Source organism: Sminthopsis crassicaudata, chromosome 5 (genome assembly GCF_048593235.1).
Source record: "Sminthopsis crassicaudata isolate SCR6 chromosome 5, ASM4859323v1, whole genome shotgun sequence".
Taxonomy (NCBI): domain Eukaryota; kingdom Metazoa; phylum Chordata; class Mammalia; order Dasyuromorphia; family Dasyuridae; genus Sminthopsis; species Sminthopsis crassicaudata.
The window spans coordinates 130,343,924-130,367,239 of NC_133621.1; the positions used below are offsets into that span (position 1 = coordinate 130,343,924).

A 23,316-nucleotide genomic window follows, 5' to 3' on the forward strand; every position below is an offset into this window, starting at 1 on the left:
AACAACAATACTATATGATGATCAATTCTGATGGACATGGCCCTCTTCAACAATGAGATGAACCAAATCAGTTCCAATAGAGCAGTAATAAACTGAACCAGCTACACCCAGCAAAAGAACTCTGGGAGATGACTATGAATCCCTACATAGAATTCCCAATCCCTCTATTTTTGTTCCGCCTGCATTTTTTATTTCCTTCACAGGTTAATTGTCCTATTCTTTTTGTACAGCAAAACAACTGTTTGGACAAGTATGCATATATTGCATTTAATTTATACTTAACATATTTACCATGTATTGGTCAACCTGCCATGGGGGAGGGTGGCAGAGAGAAGGAGGGGAAAAATTGGAACAAAAGGTTTGGCAATTGTCAATGTTGTAAAATTACCCATGCATATATCTGGTAAATAAAAACTATAATTTAAGAAGGAAAAAAAAAAACGAAATGACTATTTCTTGAACTCATTCTCTTTTTCATTTCCATGATTTTGTACTGGCTATTCTTCCACCCCTAGGATGTTCTCCCTGATTTCCTTCAAAGCTTAGCATCAATCCACCTTCCAAATGAGTTCCTTCCTGGTCCACGGTCTACAGTCAGGAAGATCTGAAATTCAAGTCCAGCTTCAGATAATTTATTAGCTGTGTGAACTGGGGTAAGTCATTTAATCCTATTAGTCTCAGTTCCTTTGTTTATAAAATGTGCTGATGAAAGAAATAGCAAACCTATCCAGTATCCAGTATCTTTCCCTCCAAAGATTCTTTCTTTCTCTCTTTCTTTCAACCTGCCTTACCTACCTAGATATTCATCCATTGCCCTATAGCTAATGGAAAATATAATAATTACAAAGATTCTTTCTTTCTCTCTTTCTTTCAACCTGCCTTACCTACCTAGATATTCATCCATTGCCCTATAGCTAATGGAAAATATAATAATTACATATGCACATATTCTCCTTCTTTGCAATGAACATTTTATGTATTAAAATTATATTGATATCTATATTGTACATATATTTCCCTCTTTGTAATATAAGCTCCATGAGAGTAGAGACTGCACCACTTCTGTTTTTGAATCTTTAGTACCTGAGGACATAACTTAATAAATGTTTGCTTCTTTTACTGATCTTTAGCTTATAGTCTTAGAAAGCTGCCAGGCCACTGAATGGTTAAGAGCTTTGCACATTATCCCACAACTTATTTGTATGAGAGGAAGGAAAGGAACCCAAGATTTCCTGAATTCAAGACCTGCCCTCTATTTCCTATTCCAGACTGCCTTGCAAAACAAATACACACACATACACACATTCAGAGAGCACTCTGGTGATTAATTAAGTACTGTAACAAAATACTAAAATCTAGAGTAAATGACTATTACCTTTATAGAATATTATATAAATGTTTAAAATCAGAGGGGTGATAAAGTATTACTCTGGAGTGGTTGTGATGATGGTAGCGATACTAGCAGTAATAGTAGTAGTAATAGCTAACATGTAAATAATAGCTAGGTGGTACAGTGGAGAGAGATCATGGTCTACAGTCAGGAAGATCTGAAATTCAAGTCCAGCTTCAGATAATTTATTAGCTGTGTGAACTGGGGTAAGTCATTTAATCCTATTAGTCTCAGTTCCTTCGTTTATAAAATGTGCTGATGAAAGAAATAGCAAACCTATCCAGTATCTTTTCCAAGAAAATCCCAAATGGGAAAGGCAGACAAAATTAAATAACAAAAAAATAACACTTTAAGATTTGGTATCTCATTGGATCCTCACAACAATCTTATGATGTACATGCTATTATTATTATTATTATCATCATTTAATAGATAAGGAAACAGAGACAAAGAGGCTACGTGCTTATTCAGGGTCACATCATTAGCGTCTGAAAGAGCATTCAAACTCAACTCTTCTTCACTTTGTCCAGTTCTGGATGCACTCTGTCACCTAGTTGTAATTCTTCCTCCTCTCCTGTTTTATACTTAGTATCAAAAAAGACAACTTCTGCAACAGCTTTTCCGAGACAAGTAAATGGAGCTTCAATTCAAAGAAAGGAGGTCCTTGAAATGTTATCAACATTAACATTGGTTTAATCTAATCAGGTCATGGTTGCAAACTATAATTTTAAATAGTTAGGAGACAGTTTTTGGTAATAAGCATATACATATATGGCTAGAAATCTTTGTTATTGCTACTAAACCTGACAGAAACACATGTGCTCATCTATTTTTGGATGTGGAGTTTTTTGGTCTTCTGAAAACCAATCAAAACCAGTTTGAACCAAAGTATATTTTACATTCCAAACTTTTCCTCTAATGATATGGAACTCTTTACTGTTCCATTAATAATTCCAAGAACTTCACATTAATTATAGTTGAGATGACTATACTTAGACATTTATAAGAATATATAACTTTAGAATTTTTTACTTTAGTGTTTATTTGGTTTACATAGTGTTTATTTTGTAAATGCTCAGAATTCAATAATAATTTGTTAGTAGATATCCATCAGAGGCCCCCAACTTTTAGGAAGCTACCTTGTAATTCTCCACATCAGTGGAAGGATAGGATACAATGAAATCTCTTGATTATAAGTAATAGTACTGGTGGTAACAACAATAATAAAATATATAATAAAACTAAGCATTAATTCATTTGGCCTTTCAAACAATCCTCTGAAGTTGTTAATATAGGTAATATTTTCATCCTGATTTTACAGATGAGGAAACTGAGACGTAGAGAATTAAATGACTTGCTCATTATCACAAGACTTGGAAGCCTCAGAGACATCAGTTTCAGTATTCCCCAGATCAGGTACATTTCCCACCATACTGCACAGCTTCCTAAGGGAGGACCTGCTTTTTTATTTCCCCAAAGTCTTTAAATCATTAGATGGAAGGATGAGAAACAAGGAAGGGGGAGGCAGTGACACAAGGGAGGGGCTACCATTTCCAGTTGCAGATCCTTCTCCAGTGATTATTTTGGTTGAAAACGTCCCCAAGGATGCATAACCGTAGTACCCAGCTTAGAATACAAATTTACCCAATAGATCTTGAAAATCTACCCACAGATCCCAAACCACTGGGAATTCTTAAGCAGATCTAAAGACAGAGAATCAAAGAAACTTAATGGCAGAAGTTTGGTATAATGGGAAGAATAGTAGAAAACAGGAAATGTGTAATATAGTCCTAGCTTGAGGACCTCAAATAATTGACTTTGCCTCATCTATAAAATGAGGAACTTAAGCTAGATTATCTCTACATGATTTTCTACCACTATAATTTTGTGATCTGATGATTCAATTTTCCTCTACTTACCACACTCTTGTTCTGTGGGGAAATAAGAGGGCTGTCAAAACCTGGCATCCAGGTTTGTCATATCACATACTTTGAATTTCCTCACTGATGTCAAGTTTTCCTTTGAAGGTGAATTCAATCTTCAGAAATAGCCAGATCATTTAAATAAACTTTGGCAAAAGTAAATTTTTAAAATTGAACTTATGATGAGTAAGATCAAAATAAAATAATGAGAACTTTTTGATAATGGTTAACACGTGGCCAATTAAGGGAAGCCCAACTATTTAAAGAAATGGTGCCATTAAGGAGAATATGTTAGTAGTATGCCAAAGTAGCACTCCTAAAGTACAACTCACTAGTGTATATATATATATATATATATATATATATATATATATATATATATATATATGTATATATATATATATATATATATATATATATAAGTTTTGGTAGACATTGTTCAAATAATCAGTTTCATTATCTTCTTATTAAACTTTGAAGTTTCCTGCCTGTGGACAGCAGAGCTTTATTCCTTATCTCTTGGAATGGTAGTACATCAGGAAGAATAAGATCAAAGTGCTCAGAGTATCACATGATAGTTATTATACATGTATTATTCACATATATTTGGGAAATGGTACTCTAAATATTATTTCCTGCTGGTTGGTTGAAATCCCATGGGTCTGATGACCTTTGTACCTGCATGTATCATTTCTGTGATCAAATAAGGATGTTGCCTTCTATATATCTAATTTTTTTTTCTATATAAAAGTTACTAACTAAATTCAAGTATTAAGGGATAATAAATGAGTAAAAAGTGACATCTAAATTGTAAGAGTGGTGGCTCTGAACTTCAACTTTACCAAAAAGCTAAAGCAAAAAACAAAACAAAAACCTGAGGTGATATCCAGGTGGAAGGCAGAAAAGCAGTTAACAAAGAAATCTATTAAGTAAATTCTATGCAAACTGATGATTCAAACATATATTTAGAAATGGTACAAGAATTAGATTAACATTCAATCCTGAGCAGAGAATAAATATTAAAAGAAACAAGAAGTCACCATGACTGCTACTAACATTTATAAAATGCCCGAGAGCATTCTCTCCTTTGAATCTTATGAACTGCCTATGTGATAAGTATTACAGGTGTTTTTATCCCAATTTTGCAGATGCAGGGAAAAAAGCCTTAGGGAGGTTGTGTGACTTGCCCAAATCCACAGCAGATTAGGGTCAAAAGAAAAGTCAAATTTTCCTGACTCCAAGCTCTCTACTTTTTATTAGGAAGGTTTGTAGCACTTATACAGTACATCACAATTTCCTACAATACATACTTAATCTAAAGATAAAGGTCATATAACTTTTAAAAAGAGAAAAAAAAAAGAAAATAGTACTTTTACAATCAAAGGTTGGAGAAGAATTTCTCAACTTTTACAATCAATGGTTGGGAAAGCAACACACAGAAATGATGAAAAAAAGGCAAAATAAGCAATTTGAATTACTTAAAGTTTCAGACATAAAATCATTTCAGATAGTATAAAGAAGTTAACAATTATATCATAAAACTAGAGCTGATAGAGACCTCAGCAGAGCCCATCTAGTACATAACTCCCTAATTCTGCAAAGAAAAAACCCTCAAAATATTAAGATTTGACTAAGTCATACAAGTAGTTAATGTAGAAGAATTTAAATTCTTGTTCCAGAATCCAATCCTCTTTCTCCTGTTGATGCTGCTTTAGTCAATTTTGGGGACAAATTTCCTTTGCAAATACTATCTCAAAAAAAAAAAAAAAGGGGGTCTTAAATAGCTACAGAGAACTGACACAAATATATAAGGCTGTGAGCCATTCCACAACACAACAAAGCAGCAAGTGTCTGGGGCCGGATTTGAGTTCAGGTCTTCTTGACACAAGGCCTATTACAGTATCCACTGAGCTACCTAGCTGCTTCAATCTTAATAGTTGCTCTGAAAAGTAATTTAAGATTATGAAAAAAATCACTAACAAATTCCAAGATGGCTGAGCACATATGAGCTACTGTTGCTTTGTAATTAGGGAAAAATCAACTTTACCTGAGGATAGAACTAGCTTGCAACTAAAAAGGGAAAATGGACTTGCCATACACTCAAAGGCAAGAAGGCTGTGAGCTGGGAATGGATTGTTTTAGGCTGCCTGGCTAGAACTATGGAATGTCTAAATAAGAAATCATTGAAGCAGCCAAATTCGAGTTTCATGTTTCTTTTGGGTGCCTCAAAATGCCCAGTTGTATACAGCTCATACTTTTATACCCAAGAGTTTTTACAGCACTACAAATGTCAACATTGGGTAGAAAGTGACAATTTTCCTCCCACAGGGTGAAATGTAGGGAGGGTACAGAGAAAGGAAAGGCTATATCTGGGAGGCTGTCACCATAAGAAAGAGCCCCAAATTCCATCTCTAGCTGTGGAAATAAAGCCAAATGGATAAGTAACATATTTTGTTATAGCCCAGACTATAAAGGCCAGAACGAAGAGAGAAACTTGTATCTACTGCATATCAGAAGGAAGATTGATGGATTCTTGTCTCAAATGACCTTGGAAAAACCATGATAGATATGAGGGCTTGTCTAGGCTCGTTGTCTTTTATGGTTATTAATAAATTCTGAGGTTACATCTGGGTGAAATCATTAGTCTTTGTATAGGAGAATGGAAATGAACAATCCTTTTTACATATCAAAGATCTGCCATTGTTGAGCTTTGAAAAATCATAACTGTGTCAGGGAAGATTTAGGCTAAATTAGTCATTCCATTTAAGATTAGCCAGAGTTTGTGAAGCTGGAAGGTAGGAGGAGGATGTAGTGGAATAAGCCAAAAAAGATTTCTAGCATAGGTCTTTGAAGTCTCTAATATTAAATTCTACTGGCAAAGTCAATGCAAAATTAACTCAGTTACTTTTCTGTTATCAGCATATACATATTTATATAAATATAAACACATATTAAACATATATATGTATATACAATATATACAAACACATATATAGATATATATGTTTATTTGTATTATAGCTTATAAAAATCCCAACTCTGTACTATCTAGATAGCTAAGCAACATACAAACAAGTTCAGCTAATAAAAAAGTATTAATAAGATGACACAGGTCTCATTTTAAAATATATTATGTCTGGTTTAAATTCAGTATCTAAACTAAGTTTTGTAAGATTCAAATCATCTATCTCTTCGCAGCAGCAAGATAGTTTAAAAACTTTTTACATGAAAAATTAGACATATAACAAACAGGAAAAACATACACAGACATAGTATTAGATCAATAAAACAGGAATTTCAATCTTTTCTTTTCAGAAAAAGCTGACATTTTTTTTCATAGACTTAGTCTGGGCCAGCTCTGTAACTGTGAACAGGATTATGAAATGACAAGTACACTTTAGCCCAGTAGAGGGTAGTATAGCCTCTCACAAAGCAGGCAAAAATCAGCTCTCAAAGAACGTTTCATCAACTTTTAAAGAAATGAAGTACTCTGTAACATCCAACTTTATATTTACAGATTTTATCTTTGGAAGGCATTCTAGAAACATGACCCCCTTGAGAAGGAAACATAAGGAAGCACAATTTATAAAGTCCTTTTGAAGGTGCATTGGAAGTCCCTTGGAAGGCTGTCTGCTTTACAAATAAACATTAATACTCACATAACAGCATAGGTGAAAATGGGTATTTTATAGCCAGCTACAAAAAAATATATGGAAGGCTGTGATGCTTCTCAAATAATATTCATGATATAAACAGAATATTCAAGCATTTTAATAATATGTTTCTTTTTCTATCTAAAATAAGCTTCTTCTTAGGAACAGTAGTCTGAGGCAGAGAGATCAGACATATGGCCAACACTCCTTAGTACAGCTTAAATCAGATTAAAAAGTAATTGGGAAACAAATAAAAATACAACACAACACAGATAGTATTACATTTTAGAACTAACTCAATATGTAGCCTGAAGGGATCCTTACAGGAAGGCTTGGTGACTTCTGTTTCTATCTCTAATCTCCTGCTATGAAGCTTAAAATTTGAAAAGTATTATGCTCTTACATGACTGTATTTTTCATAACAACCAATTAAAAATGTCAAATGACTATAAGTGACTGAGAAAAATTTGAGAAGAAAATATTCCTTTTTTATTGTAACCATTATGTAAATAAATGTGATCTATGCCAGCATATTATATAATAAAGTTTTCTTCCTTTTTAAAAGTTGCTAGAACATTTCATATTTTTTCTTAGCAGTCAAATTTACTGCTTTTTAAAAGACCTTCAGGGTCCTGAATTAATATTTATTAATACTGACTATTATACAGTAGATCACTTTCTACCACCAGTGTTACCACAATTTTAAATAATGCCTTACAGCATCATTAACAGTTCCTATGAAAATATTCATTGGCAAAAAAGTCAGATTAATTGTAATACTTTGTGTTTTATTTCATTGAGACAAGTAAGGCTATCTGTCCTTTATTCTAAAACTCAAATCCCCACTATGCTATTTCCTATTCTCTTCTGCAATATCTGAGAAGAGATGTTCCTTCTTCTTGTTTCCTCAAAATTTTCCTTTCCATCTTCTCCTAGAGCTTGGTAGTTTTTATTATTCTCTCTGGCTTGTTCATTTGCACTCTCTTCTTATCTACCACTACTATTCTAGCTCCTTACCTATTACCTACAATCTCAGGTCTCTAAAATTCTGGAAAAAATTTAAAAAAATAAAAACTCTTACCCTGACCCTGCCAAACCTTCATATTCTTATCCTGTATCTCTACTCCCTTTTATAATTTAAAAGTGTTGCTGTCTATACTAACAGATTCTACTTCTTCACCGCCCCTACCCTCTTGCTTTTAAAGGTTGTTTCAAGTTGTCTTTTAGCCCCCACCACTGCTCCAAAACTCTCTCCAAGGTTATCAACTATATATTATTTGCTAAGTCCAGTGGCTTTTATAGTACTCACAGGTGAAGCGCAAACCAGATTAAAATATAATTGGCAAAATTTATATATTTAAAATATAATTGGGGAAAATTTAACAAAATAGATTAAAACATTATAAAATTCTGTTTTAGACCACCCATCTCTCCTGGAATTTTCTTTCTTTTAGATCCTGGGACATTCTTCAACCTCTTCTCTCCAGTTCTTTCCTCTCAGTTTCCTTTTGCTGAATCATAAAATATCTACCCTTCCCTAATTAAAATTTAACCTCCAAAACTCAGATCAGACCTCTTCAACTCCTTTTTTCAGCCCCCTCTCATCTTATTACCTTATATGTGTTTAATGCAGATGATTCTCTTATCTAGTCCATTATTTTCTTAAACGCCACTTTTTTTCGAACTTCCTATTGGACATCTACTGAATGTGCCATGGACATCTTAAAATCACCATCCACCCTCTTCTTATCTGTCCAGGTGCCCAGATTAAGTTGATCTGAATCAATCACTACCTCAATTCTCTTCCCTCATGTCAATATACCCAATCAGCTTCCAAATCATGTTGATTCCACATCATGTCTCCATCTTTCCATCAGAAAGTCACCATTTTAGTAAGAACCATTTTCACCTCCATGTGAACTGCCACAACAACCTGTTAATTGGTCTCCTTATGTCCACTTTCTTCTTTGCACAAAGTATTTTTTTCTAAAATACAGGTCTCCCATGCTACTGCTTGCTCTAGATGCTTCAGTGGCTCACTATTCCTTCCAAGACAAAGTACAAATTCCTTCATATGGTATTTAAATCTTCTATAAGCTGATTTCAGGCTACCTTTCCAGATTCCCTTTCTATCACTCTGTCTACATTCCAGACAAATTGGATTATCTGCAGTTCTCTGAATATGGTATTTTAGCTTTAGTAACTATGCCTTTGGAAAAGCTTTCCATCATGTCCAGAAAGGATCTCCCCTCCATAATGCTGCTCTTTGTCCCTCTCATGATAGGTTTCAGCTTCTGCATAAGACCTTTCTTAATTACCCCTAATTCAAATATTCTTTCTTCTCTTCCCTTCCATCAAAATTATTTTTATTTTCTTTGTATATATTTACTGGGTACACTCCAGCCTCAAGTAAAATGTAAATCTCTTGAAAGCAAAGACAAGTTTTCATTTTTGTTTGTGTTCCAAATGTCTAACTTTGTACCTGGCACATCATAGGCATTTATTCAATACAATAATCAATAATTAACTTACCTTTATATAGGCTTTATGTTTTATAAAATATTTTCCTTACAACAGCCTTATAGTCACATAGCTAGTGATTGTCAGAACTGGAACTCTGAACTCAGGTCTCCTGACTCAATCAATCATTTTTTCAATTATATACTATAGGAACGATCTAATTGTTAAGAGTTTCCAGTGATATTATTGCTGATCAGTTGGTCTGCATCTCATATAATATCATAGTCAAATAAGGTTACTATTGGATTTCCCCAATTTTTTGCTATATTTTTATTTTATTACAACATACTGATGATGTTAATGCATAAAAGATGTTAGTTGGGGCATTGTTGTATCTTAAACACTGAAGTAAAGATGTAATCCCAACAGGTTGATAAAAGACTCATTTGCTACTCCAAAAATATCAGATTCCACTTTCTAGACCTAAAGGAAAATGAACAAATCAAGCCCTTTAAAACATAGTTTTGTGGTCAAATTAAATCATTACAAAATTATGACAGGAAGAAAGGAGAGATTTGTATTTTATTTACATTTTAAAATAAAGAATGATGTATCTGCATTAGCAATCATTGTACAAAAAAAAAAAAAGCTAAGAAATTATTACTATGGAAAGAACTTGCTAATAATGCAGGATTTAATTTTTAAAAAGCATTACCTCCAGAAGTGTAGCTCGAATCCTTCACATTTTTCCTTGCATTTTAAGCAGGGGGCACCAAATCCTTGCTCATGACCTAAGCCCATCTGTTCAAGAGAAAACAAGACAATGTGCCTTTAATGTAATAGTTTGAAATTAAAATTTTTTTTAAAAGTCTGCTACCACTAATTTTCTATTTGTAGTTTTTAAAAATTATTTAGCTAGAGGAAGAGGAGAATACTATACTATTAAACTGTGACAACACCTTGGTAGATGATATATCCCAAGTCCAGTGGAGAGAAAAATTAATAATACTCATATTGGTGAAATCTAGATAAGGGGTACCTAAATAAAATTAGGATTAATTGAGGTCTAGTGGCAGGTTCAGGGTACAGGAAGTCAAATAGAGCTCCCCTGCAACCCCTCTGGATTAGGCGCAAGGATACAAAGTTAAATGAGTTCTAATGGTGGCGCAGAATCCCCTGTAAAGGAATTTACAGGCCCGAAAACCTAGATTGATAAAAAGGTTTATTGTAGGGTTTGGAAGTAAAGTTAAAGTCTGGTTAGTAAAAGGTATTAGGTAGAGAAAAGAATACACCATAAGTGGCGGACAGAGAGTCTTGTAATGCAAAGCATGATGCTTGCATGTTTAGACCCTCTGCAAAGAGCTGATTCCAGCTTGGCTCTTTTATTTGGTAAAAGGGTCCTATGGGTGCAGTCCCAAGTTGGTTGCTCCCTGAACCCAGTGAGGGCCAGAACCCGCCAGGTGGGGGTTGGGAAACCTGAGCAGATCATTAGAATGGGGGCTTCGGACAGCCCAAGTTAACTCAGATCTGAATATCTCTCTTTGGAATTCAAAAGGGTGCTTTTGACCAGGTCTTGTAAATCAAAGGTCAGTCATGGGGGTTGAGAATCAGAAAGGAATCTTAAAGGGGCTACCCATCAATATCATTTATTTCAGAATAAATTTCACATAAAAAAACACTAAAATAAGATCTGACAAACAGAATCAGAATACTGCAAACCTTAAAGTGCTATAGTATATACACACATACACACACACACACACACACCCCATATATAGAAAATGCTACAATAAAGAAAACTTTAACACGTGCCAAAATATTATAACAACACTTTTTGTGCTGGCAAGCAACTAGAAACAAAAAGAGTGCTTTACGTATAGGAAATGATTAAATTATGGCATACAAACTCATGGATCCACCCAGAGCAGTGATTTCCCATTTAGTTCTTGAAGCTCCAAAGATGTAATGCTAAAAATTCTTCAATGGAACGCGATTCAGTAAAATTTTATAAGTGTAATTAAATAATATAAGTTTTAATTTGGGGGGAAGAGGGAGAGGGTTTATCATTTTAGTTAATGTAAGCAAGTTATTGTACATTGATGAATAAATTTAAAAAGAATTTGAGTAGTATATTAAATTACCCTGGGGATTCACAACACATTTTGTTGTTAATTCCTGAGGCTCAGAAGATTATATGAAAGTAATGTGACATTATTGGATTGTAAAAGATTATAGATACAAGCAATTCAGAATAACCAGATTTACACAAACTAACAGAGTAATCAGAACCAAAAGATAAATATATACAAGGATTACAGTAACTTGAATTTTAAAAATTCCAAAAGGAAATGAGTAATTTTAATAAACAATCTTTAACAACAAGAAGATAATGCAACAATCTCCCTCTTTTTGTCAGAGAAAGAAGACTATAAAAGGACAAAATGTTGAATACAGAGTAAGATAGGGTCATTATATCCTTTGTATTTGCACAATTATTGTTTTGGGTTTTTTGTTTTTTTAGTTACAACATAAGATTTAAATAAGGTTTGAGGATGTGGTGGGGGTATGCAAAAATAACTGACATAATATTAAAGTTAATATTTCTTAAAGCAAGAAAATATTATAAAGTCCCTTAGCAGTAAGAGGTCAGCTTGACCACTGTCTTCTGCTATGTGAAATAAAAAGTTATTTAAATTCTTCCCTTGGAAATGGGAAGTTCAAATCATAGGTTGGTTGGAGATAAAAGTATTAAGAAACATATGGCCTATTTTTTAAGTGTACCAAACTAAAATATGTTAGATGAAACAAAAAAATGTATCCTTTGGGAAAAGGAGACTTGAGAACGCTCAGATTGATATATTACTTCAAAACTGAAATGATGAGACACAGAGAGAGAAAGAGAAAAAGAGAAAGAAGCATTTTAGTTTAACTTAAAGAATAATCCTATTTATAGCAGAAGTATAAAACAAATAAAATCCTGAATTAAATCAGATTAAAATATAATTGTGAAAAAATTTTAAAATAAATAAAGCATAATATGTGGTACTAATATGAGTTCTTTTAAGTCAATATGAGGTCCCAGTGAGTCTTATGTTTAGCAGCCCCTCCTTCTACATAAGTTGGACACCACTGCTTTAGAGTCCCTGAATCATATCTAATAGAAGGGGGTAAACAGCTGGAACCTAGGAGATGTTAGAAACTTGTTTTACTTCTGCTGGGCACATGACAATGTTCTATTTTGTTTTGGGAAAAAAAAAAAAGATAAAAATACAATTAAAAAACAAAAAAATGTTAAAAACATTAAAAACACAATTTTTTTTTTTAAAGAAACTTGTTTTGCTTAACTATAGATAAGAAAAAGACAAACAGCTCTGAATACCAGGACAGCCACAGCATTCTTCAGGATTCTAAATCTCTCAGTAACTTATCAGTTTGATAAGTTTGGGGGGAAAAAAAAAAAAGCTTGAAATAGCTTTTTAAACCAGAAAAAGGACTTTTCAGCAGGAGCCTTCATATCTCTCTATGTTGTTATTCCTATCAATGTGTACTCAATACCACTGGGTGACAATCACAAAAAGATAAGTCTTTGATAAATGCAAGGCTAAGGTCACATTTAAATTGTCTTTTCTCAAACAAAAGTTACTAGATACTACATTCATTTATAACCAATCCCTACTTCTGATTAACACCTGTAGATGGATTTTGCTTTTAGGCTATACATTTCATCTGATTGTAAATTAATCACTTTTATTTTTAATGTTTAAAAAGGAAATTAAGCATCTCTTAGTGAGTCTGGCATGTCACAGTGAGGATATCTTTTCCATGATCATTAAACGGAGTACAAAAGAAAAAAAAAAAAAAAGTCTAATTATCTGGGCAAGAATGTGGTTAAGAAAACACAGACAGTTCTTGCTTTAGGTGAATGGACCTTTCAGAGACCTTATAGAATGCATATTTGCCCAAGCCATGGGGAAGGAGAAAAGCTAGAACAGTTTAAGGACATGTGGGGGTCAGAGAGAGAATATGCAGAAGGAACATCATACTGGAAGACCAAGTGGGCAGAGCAGGGCAAAAGTCTTGTCTCTTGGCACTTGGAACCAAGCTAAGCCCTGATTCACTACATTGGTGGTCGGTTCAGTGTGTTCTGTTTTCATTTTGTTTTATTTTTTAGGATTTTGAGGGGGATGGGAGTAACAGTAGGCTGCCTCAGAGTCAGGATTAGAGGAGCAGAAAGAGAAAGCATAGTGTAGTTTTTGGAATAAGTTTCTTTCAGGAATCTTTACCTTGTATAAAGTAAATTTAGGTAAAGTGAAAACTGTATTAGTTTCCACTATGAAATGAATAGCTAGTCTGTGGAAGCTGCATTCTTCATTTCTGTTCTCTCTTAATAAAAATATATAGAGAGAGGGGGGGGGGGAGGCAGGCAGCTAGCTGAATCTGGAGTCAAGAGGACCCAAGTTCAAATCTTGCCTCAGATTTATTAGCTCTATGATCCTAGGCAAATCACTACTTCTGCTTCAGTTTTCTCATCTGTAAAATGGACATAATAATAGAACCTACTTCTCTGAGTTATTTGTGAGGATCAAATGAGATAGTAATTGTAAAATGCTTACTACATACAATGTCAGGCACAAATTAAATGATATATAAAATTAGCTATTGTTATTTTAGATTATTTAGGCTTTTTTTTTCACATTAGCTTTAATAAATCTTCTCCATCAGCTCTATTCCTGAGAGGGTAAGGGGTATTTAATAAGGTTTGACTAATTTGCTTTGGCTAAATGACACCTGAAAGGAAATCTTCTGTCCCTGAATTATGAATGGTCTTTTACAAGTTAAAGCCATTTTAATATGATCCTCTAATCTGATTGCCCAGGTTTATTCCAGGCAACCCCCGTGACACAGGTGAAACAGAATAATCCATCTCACGCCTTGCTTTTTCTTTCTCCTTCTGGATCTGGTTTGGTTATTAACACACTGTTACAGGAACCTTTCCCCTTGGAAGAGGATGATATCACTGATATCTCAATACTAGACATTAATGCCTATTGTGTATGTCTTTTCATTAACTATTTTTAAAATCCATTTGGAAAAAGGATCATTTTTTCCCCCTCTTCACTTACTTTCTCATAAATTTTTTACTTTCCTAAAAGTAGGGCAAGAAAATAATTAGAAACTTTACTGTCTCCCAGTCAGAATATATGATCAACCTGTTTGATTCAGCAGCTAAGCATTTAAAATTTCAAAACACGAAATCATGTTATTCTTTCCTAAACAAAAGCCTTAGTTCATTCTTTCTTCAAGGTAAAGGACTAAAGGACAGAAATATAAGACTGAACCTGTTATCTCATGGTTGTAAGTAACTCTCAGATGAACAAACTCCCTCTAACTCACCTTAGTCTAAGAGAGTTACTGATAAAACAAAGCTAAGTGACTTGCCCAGTGTTAATCAGCTAGTTTATATATCAGTGACAGGACTTGAACACAGATTTCCTTGGCTGTCTACTATGTCACAATGACTCTCCAACAACTAAAGATAAATATTATGGAACTCTCTTGAGTTCAAACTTCCTGTCTTTTTTATCATTTTACTTATACCTAGCCTATGATTTTGTGTGTGGACCAATGTTCCTTTAAGTTGTGTGCAAGCTAGCCTCAAATGATCTTAAATATCTCCAAATACAGCTTTCATTTATATTAGTCAAAATTACTTTGTTGCTCAAATACATACACAAATTAAAATAAAAGACATATAAAGAAAGAAAAAATAATATAATAAGGTAAGTGGGGTCAAATTTTCTTATAATTAGATTTTATGTAAAGATTCTGTGTGTGTGTGTGAATGTGTGTGTGTAGTAGAGTACGAGGCATATCAGGTGGATCAAAATTTAAATGCTTCTTGTTTTCTATTTCAGTCCTTTCTCAATTAGCAGGATTCTTTCCAAACTAAATAAAATTAAAATAGTGATGTATATTGTTTAAAAAAAAGGGGGGGGTAGAATTCCTTTCAAGATGTTTCCTCCTCCTTTTTGAAGTTGCTTCATTGTTAAAAGACTATTATTAATTCAAACATTGGATTTAAGTCATTTAAGTCATTTTCTTCAATTGTCTCCCCTTACCAATACAGTTCTTAAGTATTGATTTATTAATAAAAAAAAAACCCTCTAAGCCTATTTTTATATTATTTTTTAGTGAAAATTTGCATTGGTTGTCATTGGTCTATTATAATAATTATTGTGCCATATTGTACCCAAAATGAACAACTGTAATTTTAAATCCTGGTAATTAAGAGTAGATGATACAAAGTTCAATTAGCTACTGCTAATGAGAAATGATGTGATTGTAATTACAGTACATATACTGTACCAATGTGCAATCATGTAGAATCCTATACTAAAATTCTGATAAAATTCCTTATTTTTCCAATAATTGTGCCAATGTACTTTTCAGTGATATTACTTAACTATGTACAGTGCCTGGACATTTATCCTCAATTTATATCAAAACCAAAAATTAATACTAAATTAATAAGTGCAAATTCCCAAATCTATTAATTATGCTAACTGCTAATACCAGTAAACTTTGTTTTATAAAAATTGACATTAAATGAAATCTGTTTTCTTAATAATGACTGAGTTAAGTAGGATTTGACAGAAATATTAAGAGCTTTTGTCAAAAAGAGGTAATGAATGTAAAGATCTTGACTGCTGAAAAAAGTTCTTTTCCTCAAAAAAAAAGAAAAGAAAAAAATGAGAGAAGAAATTTCAAGTGACCTGTTGTTAACAAGTCAATAGAAGGAAAAGGAAAAGTATAATACTCTCAAGAGTCCCCTTCAAACTATTTGATCCCATACTTATATTAGTAAAAAAATTTTAAGCATGACCTCCCCAAATGCATATATAGTTACTTATATAAACAACACATACATATATGATATACTAATTTATATATTTCAAACAAAAATATCTAAAAAGATGAGATAAAGATGAAGCAGGTATTTTAAAATAAATTTCACTAATTAGAATAATCTGACTGAATATGCTTCATTTTACAAAATTCTTTGTCATTTTTTGATAGGTCTACCTCTAATTTAAGTTTATTTTAATACTTGGCAATAATGGCTGTCAAAGCTAAAATGGGAAGGAATTTCCAAGTTTTTTTCAGTCATGTCTGACATTTTGTGACTCTGTTTAGGGTTTGTTTTCTTGACAAAGATATAGAATTGGTTTTGCTGTTTACTTCTCCAATTTATTTAACAGATGAGGAATTGAAGCAAACAGGGTTAAATGACTTGCCCAGAATCACTCACTCAATATGTGCATGAGGTCTAATTCTAGGCACAGCATTCTAACCACTGTGCCACCTACCATTTTACAAACAAATCACCATTCTTAAAGGCAACAGGGTAATTGGTAGGTGAAAAATATATTGTTTTTCTCTCCCTTATTAATTCTGAAAAAAGTTAACTCAAAAAAAAGTATCAATTCTGAAAATACCTTTTCTTTCAAGAAATCTAGAGGTTCTTCCCTGCTGTTAGCCCTTCTCCAATCCTTTCCCATTACTTATATTTGTTTGTAATATATTTATATTTACTTATTTTTGTATGCATTGCTTCACCTTAATAAAATGGACATAAACAACCTTTACCTATATTCATATAATAAGAAACAAATGTCTATGAACTTCAACGTATAACCAATTTCTACTTGTTTTGCACTTTTTGGTAAAGGTCAATATCAATAAGACATAACATCAATGAACTCAAAAGAGCAAAACACACCCATTGTATCATTAGTTAAAACACAGTTATCTAGTGGCTAAACCATATTTAGAAGGGAATTAGTTAGAGTTAATCCTATGTAAACATTAAATTCTATGAAACTAAAATTCTATGTAAAAACTCAAGTTTCTCCCCAGTCCTACCCCAGGTTTCAAAGGGAATTGTTTATACTTTGGTTTTTGCTAAATCTGTGAAATAAATATCTCCTTATAAAAGTTAAACAATATTATTTGCTAAAAGAAACAAAACAAAACAAAAAAACTGGAGTGTTAATGGGGTCAAAGTGTGAGCAAAACACACTAGAATGGGAGATCAAACTGAAAAAATTACAGAAAAGACACTCCCTGATAGGGTAAATAAGGGAATGAGATGACTCACAGACAGGAAAGGATCTGAATTACTGAAGCAAACAGGGATATGATCATCTCTTTAAGTAGGACTTTTGTTCCTTGTCAAATTACTTATATTGACAAAATTATCATAAACCCAGAGTTATTGTACCCAAGTAGAAGGCTAAGGAATAACATAAACCCTCAAAGTAATTTTTTTCTCTTTTATAAGAAACTACTAATGTCCCACTTCTTTTCAGGTTCCCTTAAGAAATGCGTGATTTATGGCATCTTTCTCATTATAGCTAATTCCTTTTAGGATGTTTATTCCATTTACTAAAGTTTACTAAAACAATGCTTACTCCTTTTAAAATGCTAACTCCTTTAGGTTTAGCCCACCATCAATGTCATAATTCCCCACTCTGAGATTAGCCTACTTGTTAAGGATTCCAAAGGTTAATTCTTTTAGGAACTTCCCACCTTATGGCATCATTAGCTCATTAAAAAGTTAGTTTGCCTTTATGGAGTCTTTCCCCTGATTGTGAGCTCTGCTAGAGAATTTAGAGTTCCAAGTCTTTTTCCTTGTTAATTGCTAAAAATCCACTCTGAAAATCAGCCCACTATCAGCAGCATAATAAAATGTTTGCCTCTTGATTTGGAGATGGTCTAAACCTGCAAATTCTTTTGAGACACCTCATCACACCAGTCTATAACCCCATTAAATTTGGGGGGTCCAACTCCTGGCTCTCCACTACCACCAACAACAACCACCACCACCCTTCAAGGGTACCCATAAACCCCTGAGAAAAAGAAAAAGAAATACAGCCTAATTCTGAGAGATTATGGTCAGAGTTGTTTTTTTTTTTTTTTTAACAAGCTAAACCTATGGGAGCTGATGAGAACACCAAGAAATAGTCCAGAGGAAGAGACACACAGAGCAAAGCCTGATGAGACACCTAGGATTACTAGGTAAGATCTGGATGAAGTCTGAACTTTCTACCTTTTAGCCCACCCAAGTTAATTACTACATTTTAATTTCCTATATCCTAAATGCAATTTAGCCCCTTCAGTTCTCAATGGCAACAGAAAACAAAAACATTTTGCCAGGATTATTCCTTGTTATAAAAAAAAAAAAAAAAAGATGAGCTCATCTTTTAAAGCAGATATGTTAAATCTGAACAGGCAGAAAGGAGGAGTGAATGAGAATAGAAAAGGGAAAATGAAACCTTAAGAGACCACTTAGAGAGAATTATTAGGAAAAAAAAAGCAAAAATGACACTTTCACTACCCCCTCCTCTTTCCCCACAAGAGATATAATCCCTTAGTTGTTTCCTGATGCAAATCAATATGGTTCTATATTTTAAGACCAAAAAACTTACTGTGCTTTTCTCATATAGACAGAATAGACCCATCTCCTTCCCAATTGCTGTACTATGGAGTTGGGGTAAGTCAGAATGAAAAAAGTAAAGTGACATCAAATAGGAAATTGCTCAACAAAGTATGTAGCATGTAGATGGCTACCATTGTGCTGTAATAAATGACAAAGGAGATGATTTTAGAGAAACCTGGCAAGACTTAGATGAACTGATAGAGTGAAGTGAGCAGAATCAAGACAATTTATACAGTATCTACTACACCATTACAAAAAATTAACAACTTTGAAAAACTTAATAATTATAATCAATTCAATGAGTATTAATAATTCTAGATAAGGATTGTTGTCGGGTGTAGAATATAACATTTGTAAAACATCCCAATATAAGAACCTGATTTGGCTGACTAGATATGACTTTGCTATACCTTTCTTACAAGAGTTTTTTTTTTTTTTCCTTTTTCTTGGAAGAGAGAAAAAAATATTTATTTTTTGGAAAAAAAATTTATTTAAAAAAGAAAAGAAGGGAGAATTCAGAGATGGGTAAGGAGAGTCTCCTCTCCACTTTATTAGGAGACTGAGCAAACAGCATGCTACCATCCATGATCACAGTCCTATCTTCCTGGTCAATATATCTTGCTTCTGTAATGTGCTGTCAATTCAATTCAATAAACATTTGTTAAGGGCATACTCTGTATAAGGTATATGAAGGCAAAAATGAAATATTCTCTGCCTTCAGTAAGTTTATAGTATATTGGTGGGAATACAGCATAGACACAGGCAAATACACAAAATAATTTGGCGTGGAGAATCCAAAAATTAGAAAAGACTTCATTCAGGAGGTGATATTTATGCTGAGCATTAAAGCAAACTAGGAATTTTATGAGATAGATGGGAGAAGGAGAGAATTCTAAATATGTGGCAAAGAGGAAGACATAAAGGTACAAAGATGGGAGGTGAAATATGTATGGAGAAAAGAAGGAAGACCAGCTGATTAAAATACAGAGTGCATGAGAGGGACTAATGTGAAGTAAGTAGGGGAAAAGAGGCTGAAAAATTGCAAAAGGATTCAAATGCCAAAAAAAAGAGTTTTTGTTTCACCCACCCTTTCAGAAGGACTGAAGCTTAATGAATGGGAGCAAGACAAGGTTGGGTTTGTTTTAGGAATATCAATATGACAGCTCTGTGAAAGATAGCTTGGAGAAGGGAGAAACTAGCAGCAGGAAATATAGTTGGAATACTGTAACAGGTCATGTGCAGAGTGGTGAGAGCCTGGACAGAAAGAAGCCTTAATTTGAAAAGAGATTCAACAAGACTGGGCAAGTGACTGGATATGGTGGGGGAAGTGAAATCAGGGAAAATGAAGAGTTAACAATGATTTCCAAGGTTGATTATTTGGGTGACTCAAAAAATAGTAGTATGCAAAACATATCAAGAGGTAAATTTATGTTAGTTTCTTTAAAAAAAAAAAATATTGAATTTGAGATATCTAGTCGGGGGCAGCTAGGGGGTGCAGTGCATAGAGCACCAGCCTTGAATTCAGGAGGACCCGAGTTCAAATCTGGTCTCAGACACCTAACACTTCCTAGCTGTGTGGCTCTGGGCAAGTTACTTAACCCCAAACTCAAAAAGAGAGAGAGATATCTATTCAACATCCAAAGGGAAATATCTAGCAAGTATGGGACTGGAGCTCAAGAGAGAGAGGTATGTAGGAGTCCTAAAGGAGCTGTTGATATGTCAACAGAACAGAATAAAAGAAAGAAAAGAGTCCCAAGACAGAGTCTCCAAGTTACTTAAAATTTCATGTCCCAAAGGTTCTTCTATGTCAAACATTCTGGAGAGCTGGGGTCTTTTAGGGTGGATAACAGAAACTCAGAATCAGTTGAAAAGTCCCATTCATGGATTCCTAGTGTACTATTTGGGGGGGGGGAGGGGAGAGATAGAATAAAAGGAAAACAAAAAGGAAACCTCAAAAAATCTCAGATTCAGAGATAAAGCGATTTGGGGGTTAGATCAAGGATCTATATTATAATGAATCTGAGTGACAATGTGGTTATGGTTATCTGACTGCTAGTATATGTTAGATTAGTTTTCTACTTTTATTTGCCCCGTCTTCTTTTTTTCTTTTTTTGAGAGAGTGAAAGTTCAGTTGAAGGGAACTGAACTTGTGATTATTTTCACATTTTGAGGTTATGAGACTCATCCAGTGTATGGGTCTGGGGTAGGTCTTGAGCCAGATCTTCATGGCAAGCAACAATCTGTCTTCTATGCCATGCTTCCTCTCTTTATTTGCTTACAACACTAAATACTGTTCATTCTCAATCCACATAGGTGTTTTGAGGTTTTTTGACTTATGTAAAAAAATCTAGTCACAGCTATGAAAAAAAATTAATTTGCTTCATGATCAAACATAATCATTAATCTGGCCAACTTCCTACAACTTTCAGAATTTTACTAAAATGTTTTTTGTTTTTTTTTTTTAAACTAAAAGATGGCTTATGGATTTTAAAGTAGGTGGAAGAGGAGATAATTAAAGTCATCAGAATGCCAATCAATTTTCAAATCCCATTATATCTGAAAAGGGAATAAGCAGGATTTAGAAAAACAATTTCCTTCACAAAAAAGAAACACATTTTCATATTCATACAACACTCATAATGTCTGTGCTTTTATTTCAGACGGTATTTAACTTGCAATGCAACTTTCATCTATCTCCCATGTATACAAAGCCATGCAAGTTTTCATGACAGATAGGACCACCAACATTACTTCTGTTTAACAGTAAGCTGATTGGTTATGAAGATTAACAACAGGGAGGGTGATGTTCACCAAGGGTGGTCTATAGATTTCATGACAGGTATCTTACATAAAGTCCAAACAGAAAAGGGGTTTCACAATGACAGTGAGGTTCTAGATATCTTCTTTTTTGTAGATTTTGATGCTGATTTGATTACACTAAGTTCTGGAACCTCCTGACAGTCAAAAAAAGAGACATCCACAGTGGAGGAGTAAAGTACATAAGGAACAAAGATTGCCTATTATGCATGTAATTGGACAGGCCTCCATTGAGTGCAATTCTTGGCTAGAGGGACAATGACTTTGGATTGAAATCATTCAGTGACTCAGAATTAAAACAGGAAAAGTTAAAGATGAGTCACAATTTCAAAACCAAAAAGAATGTCCGATGATGACAAGTTATTCTCTGCTATCATAAAAACCCATTTAACACCAATATATTATTGTAATAATTTATGGCATAAAATCATGACAAATTTTAAGCTGTGAAAGAATCACAGTCCACCTTTTAAAATCTGAACCTTAGTTCAAATGCCATCAGGTCCTACATGAGTCTTTTCCCCATCTGCTCAGTTATAATTGTTTCCCTCACAAAATTACCTCATGTTTACTTCCCCTAGGGAAAGCTAGGTGGTGCAGTGGCTATAGAAGCATAGAAGACATGTCTCCATAAGTCCAAATCCAGCTTCAGATACTTCCTATCTTCTATAATAAATGTCAATTTTGTCGTTCATTCATTTTCATTGTGTCCTTTGAGCTCGTCACTTAATGCTGCCTTGGTTTACTCATTTGTAAAATGAGCTGGAGAAAAAAATAGCAAACCACTCCTGCATTTTTGTCAAGAAAATCTCTGTATCACAAAGAGTTAGACACAATGAAAACAAATGAACAACAAAACTGACATTACCTATATAAGATAAACTTCTTTAGAACACAGACATATTTTTGTATTCCTAACACATAGCAAACTTCTGGCACATCATAAGAGCGTGATAAATGCTTGTTGTTTAAACATGCATGATAAATATAAATAGATCATAAGTTATCATTAATATAAAATATTATAAATGGCATTATGGATATGAATGACCAAAAAATGGGTAGCCCAAATATTGCACCAATCTCCACAAAATATTAAAAGAAGCAGAAGATATCCAGCCAATTTGAGGGAGTAGGGGGAGTCTTGAAGTTTTTGAGTAGCAGCTTTTCTGCTTATAAGTCTAAGACTTCAAGCAGGTCCTTTCAAAGATTTAAAAATAATAATAAATTTATCTGGAGGGACACCAAATCCCACATAAAGAAGTAGCTTTTTAAAAATACATTCAGGTATTGTCATACCAAGCATGAAGCTGTACTGCCAGAATCCTAATATTACATTTAAAACATTTTGATACTTAAGAGGACAAAAACAGCAATGGAATAAATTTCTTTAAACACAAAACTTCCAAGTAACTAGATAGACTGGCAACATTTCATATAACCAAGGAAAGGGGGTAGAGAATGGATTGCGGGGGAAATGGAGAGTTCTTGTCAGTGACTTTAAAAGAACAAAAAGAGTTAGGAAACATCTGGTATTTCAAATATGCCCTAGTCTGATTTATAGACTATTTGGGT

General features: G+C 33.6%; 1 protein-coding gene across 3 annotated transcripts in view; it reads right to left on the bottom strand.

Moving 5' to 3' along the window:
• TES (testin LIM domain protein) overlaps positions 1 to 23,316 on the bottom strand; it is a 108,399-nt gene that overhangs the window by 23,997 nt on the left and 61,086 nt on the right. For 2 of the 3 annotated variants that reach the window (XM_074268226.1, XM_074268225.1), the window contains exon 2: positions 10,141 to 10,226. In XM_074268226.1, coding sequence (XP_074124327.1) covers positions 10,141 to 10,226 — 86 coding nt within the window. Of the gene's footprint in view, positions 1 to 10,140; positions 10,227 to 18,913; positions 19,005 to 23,316 lie in introns of those variants that run through there. The other variant, XM_074268224.1, reaches the window with a different exon arrangement.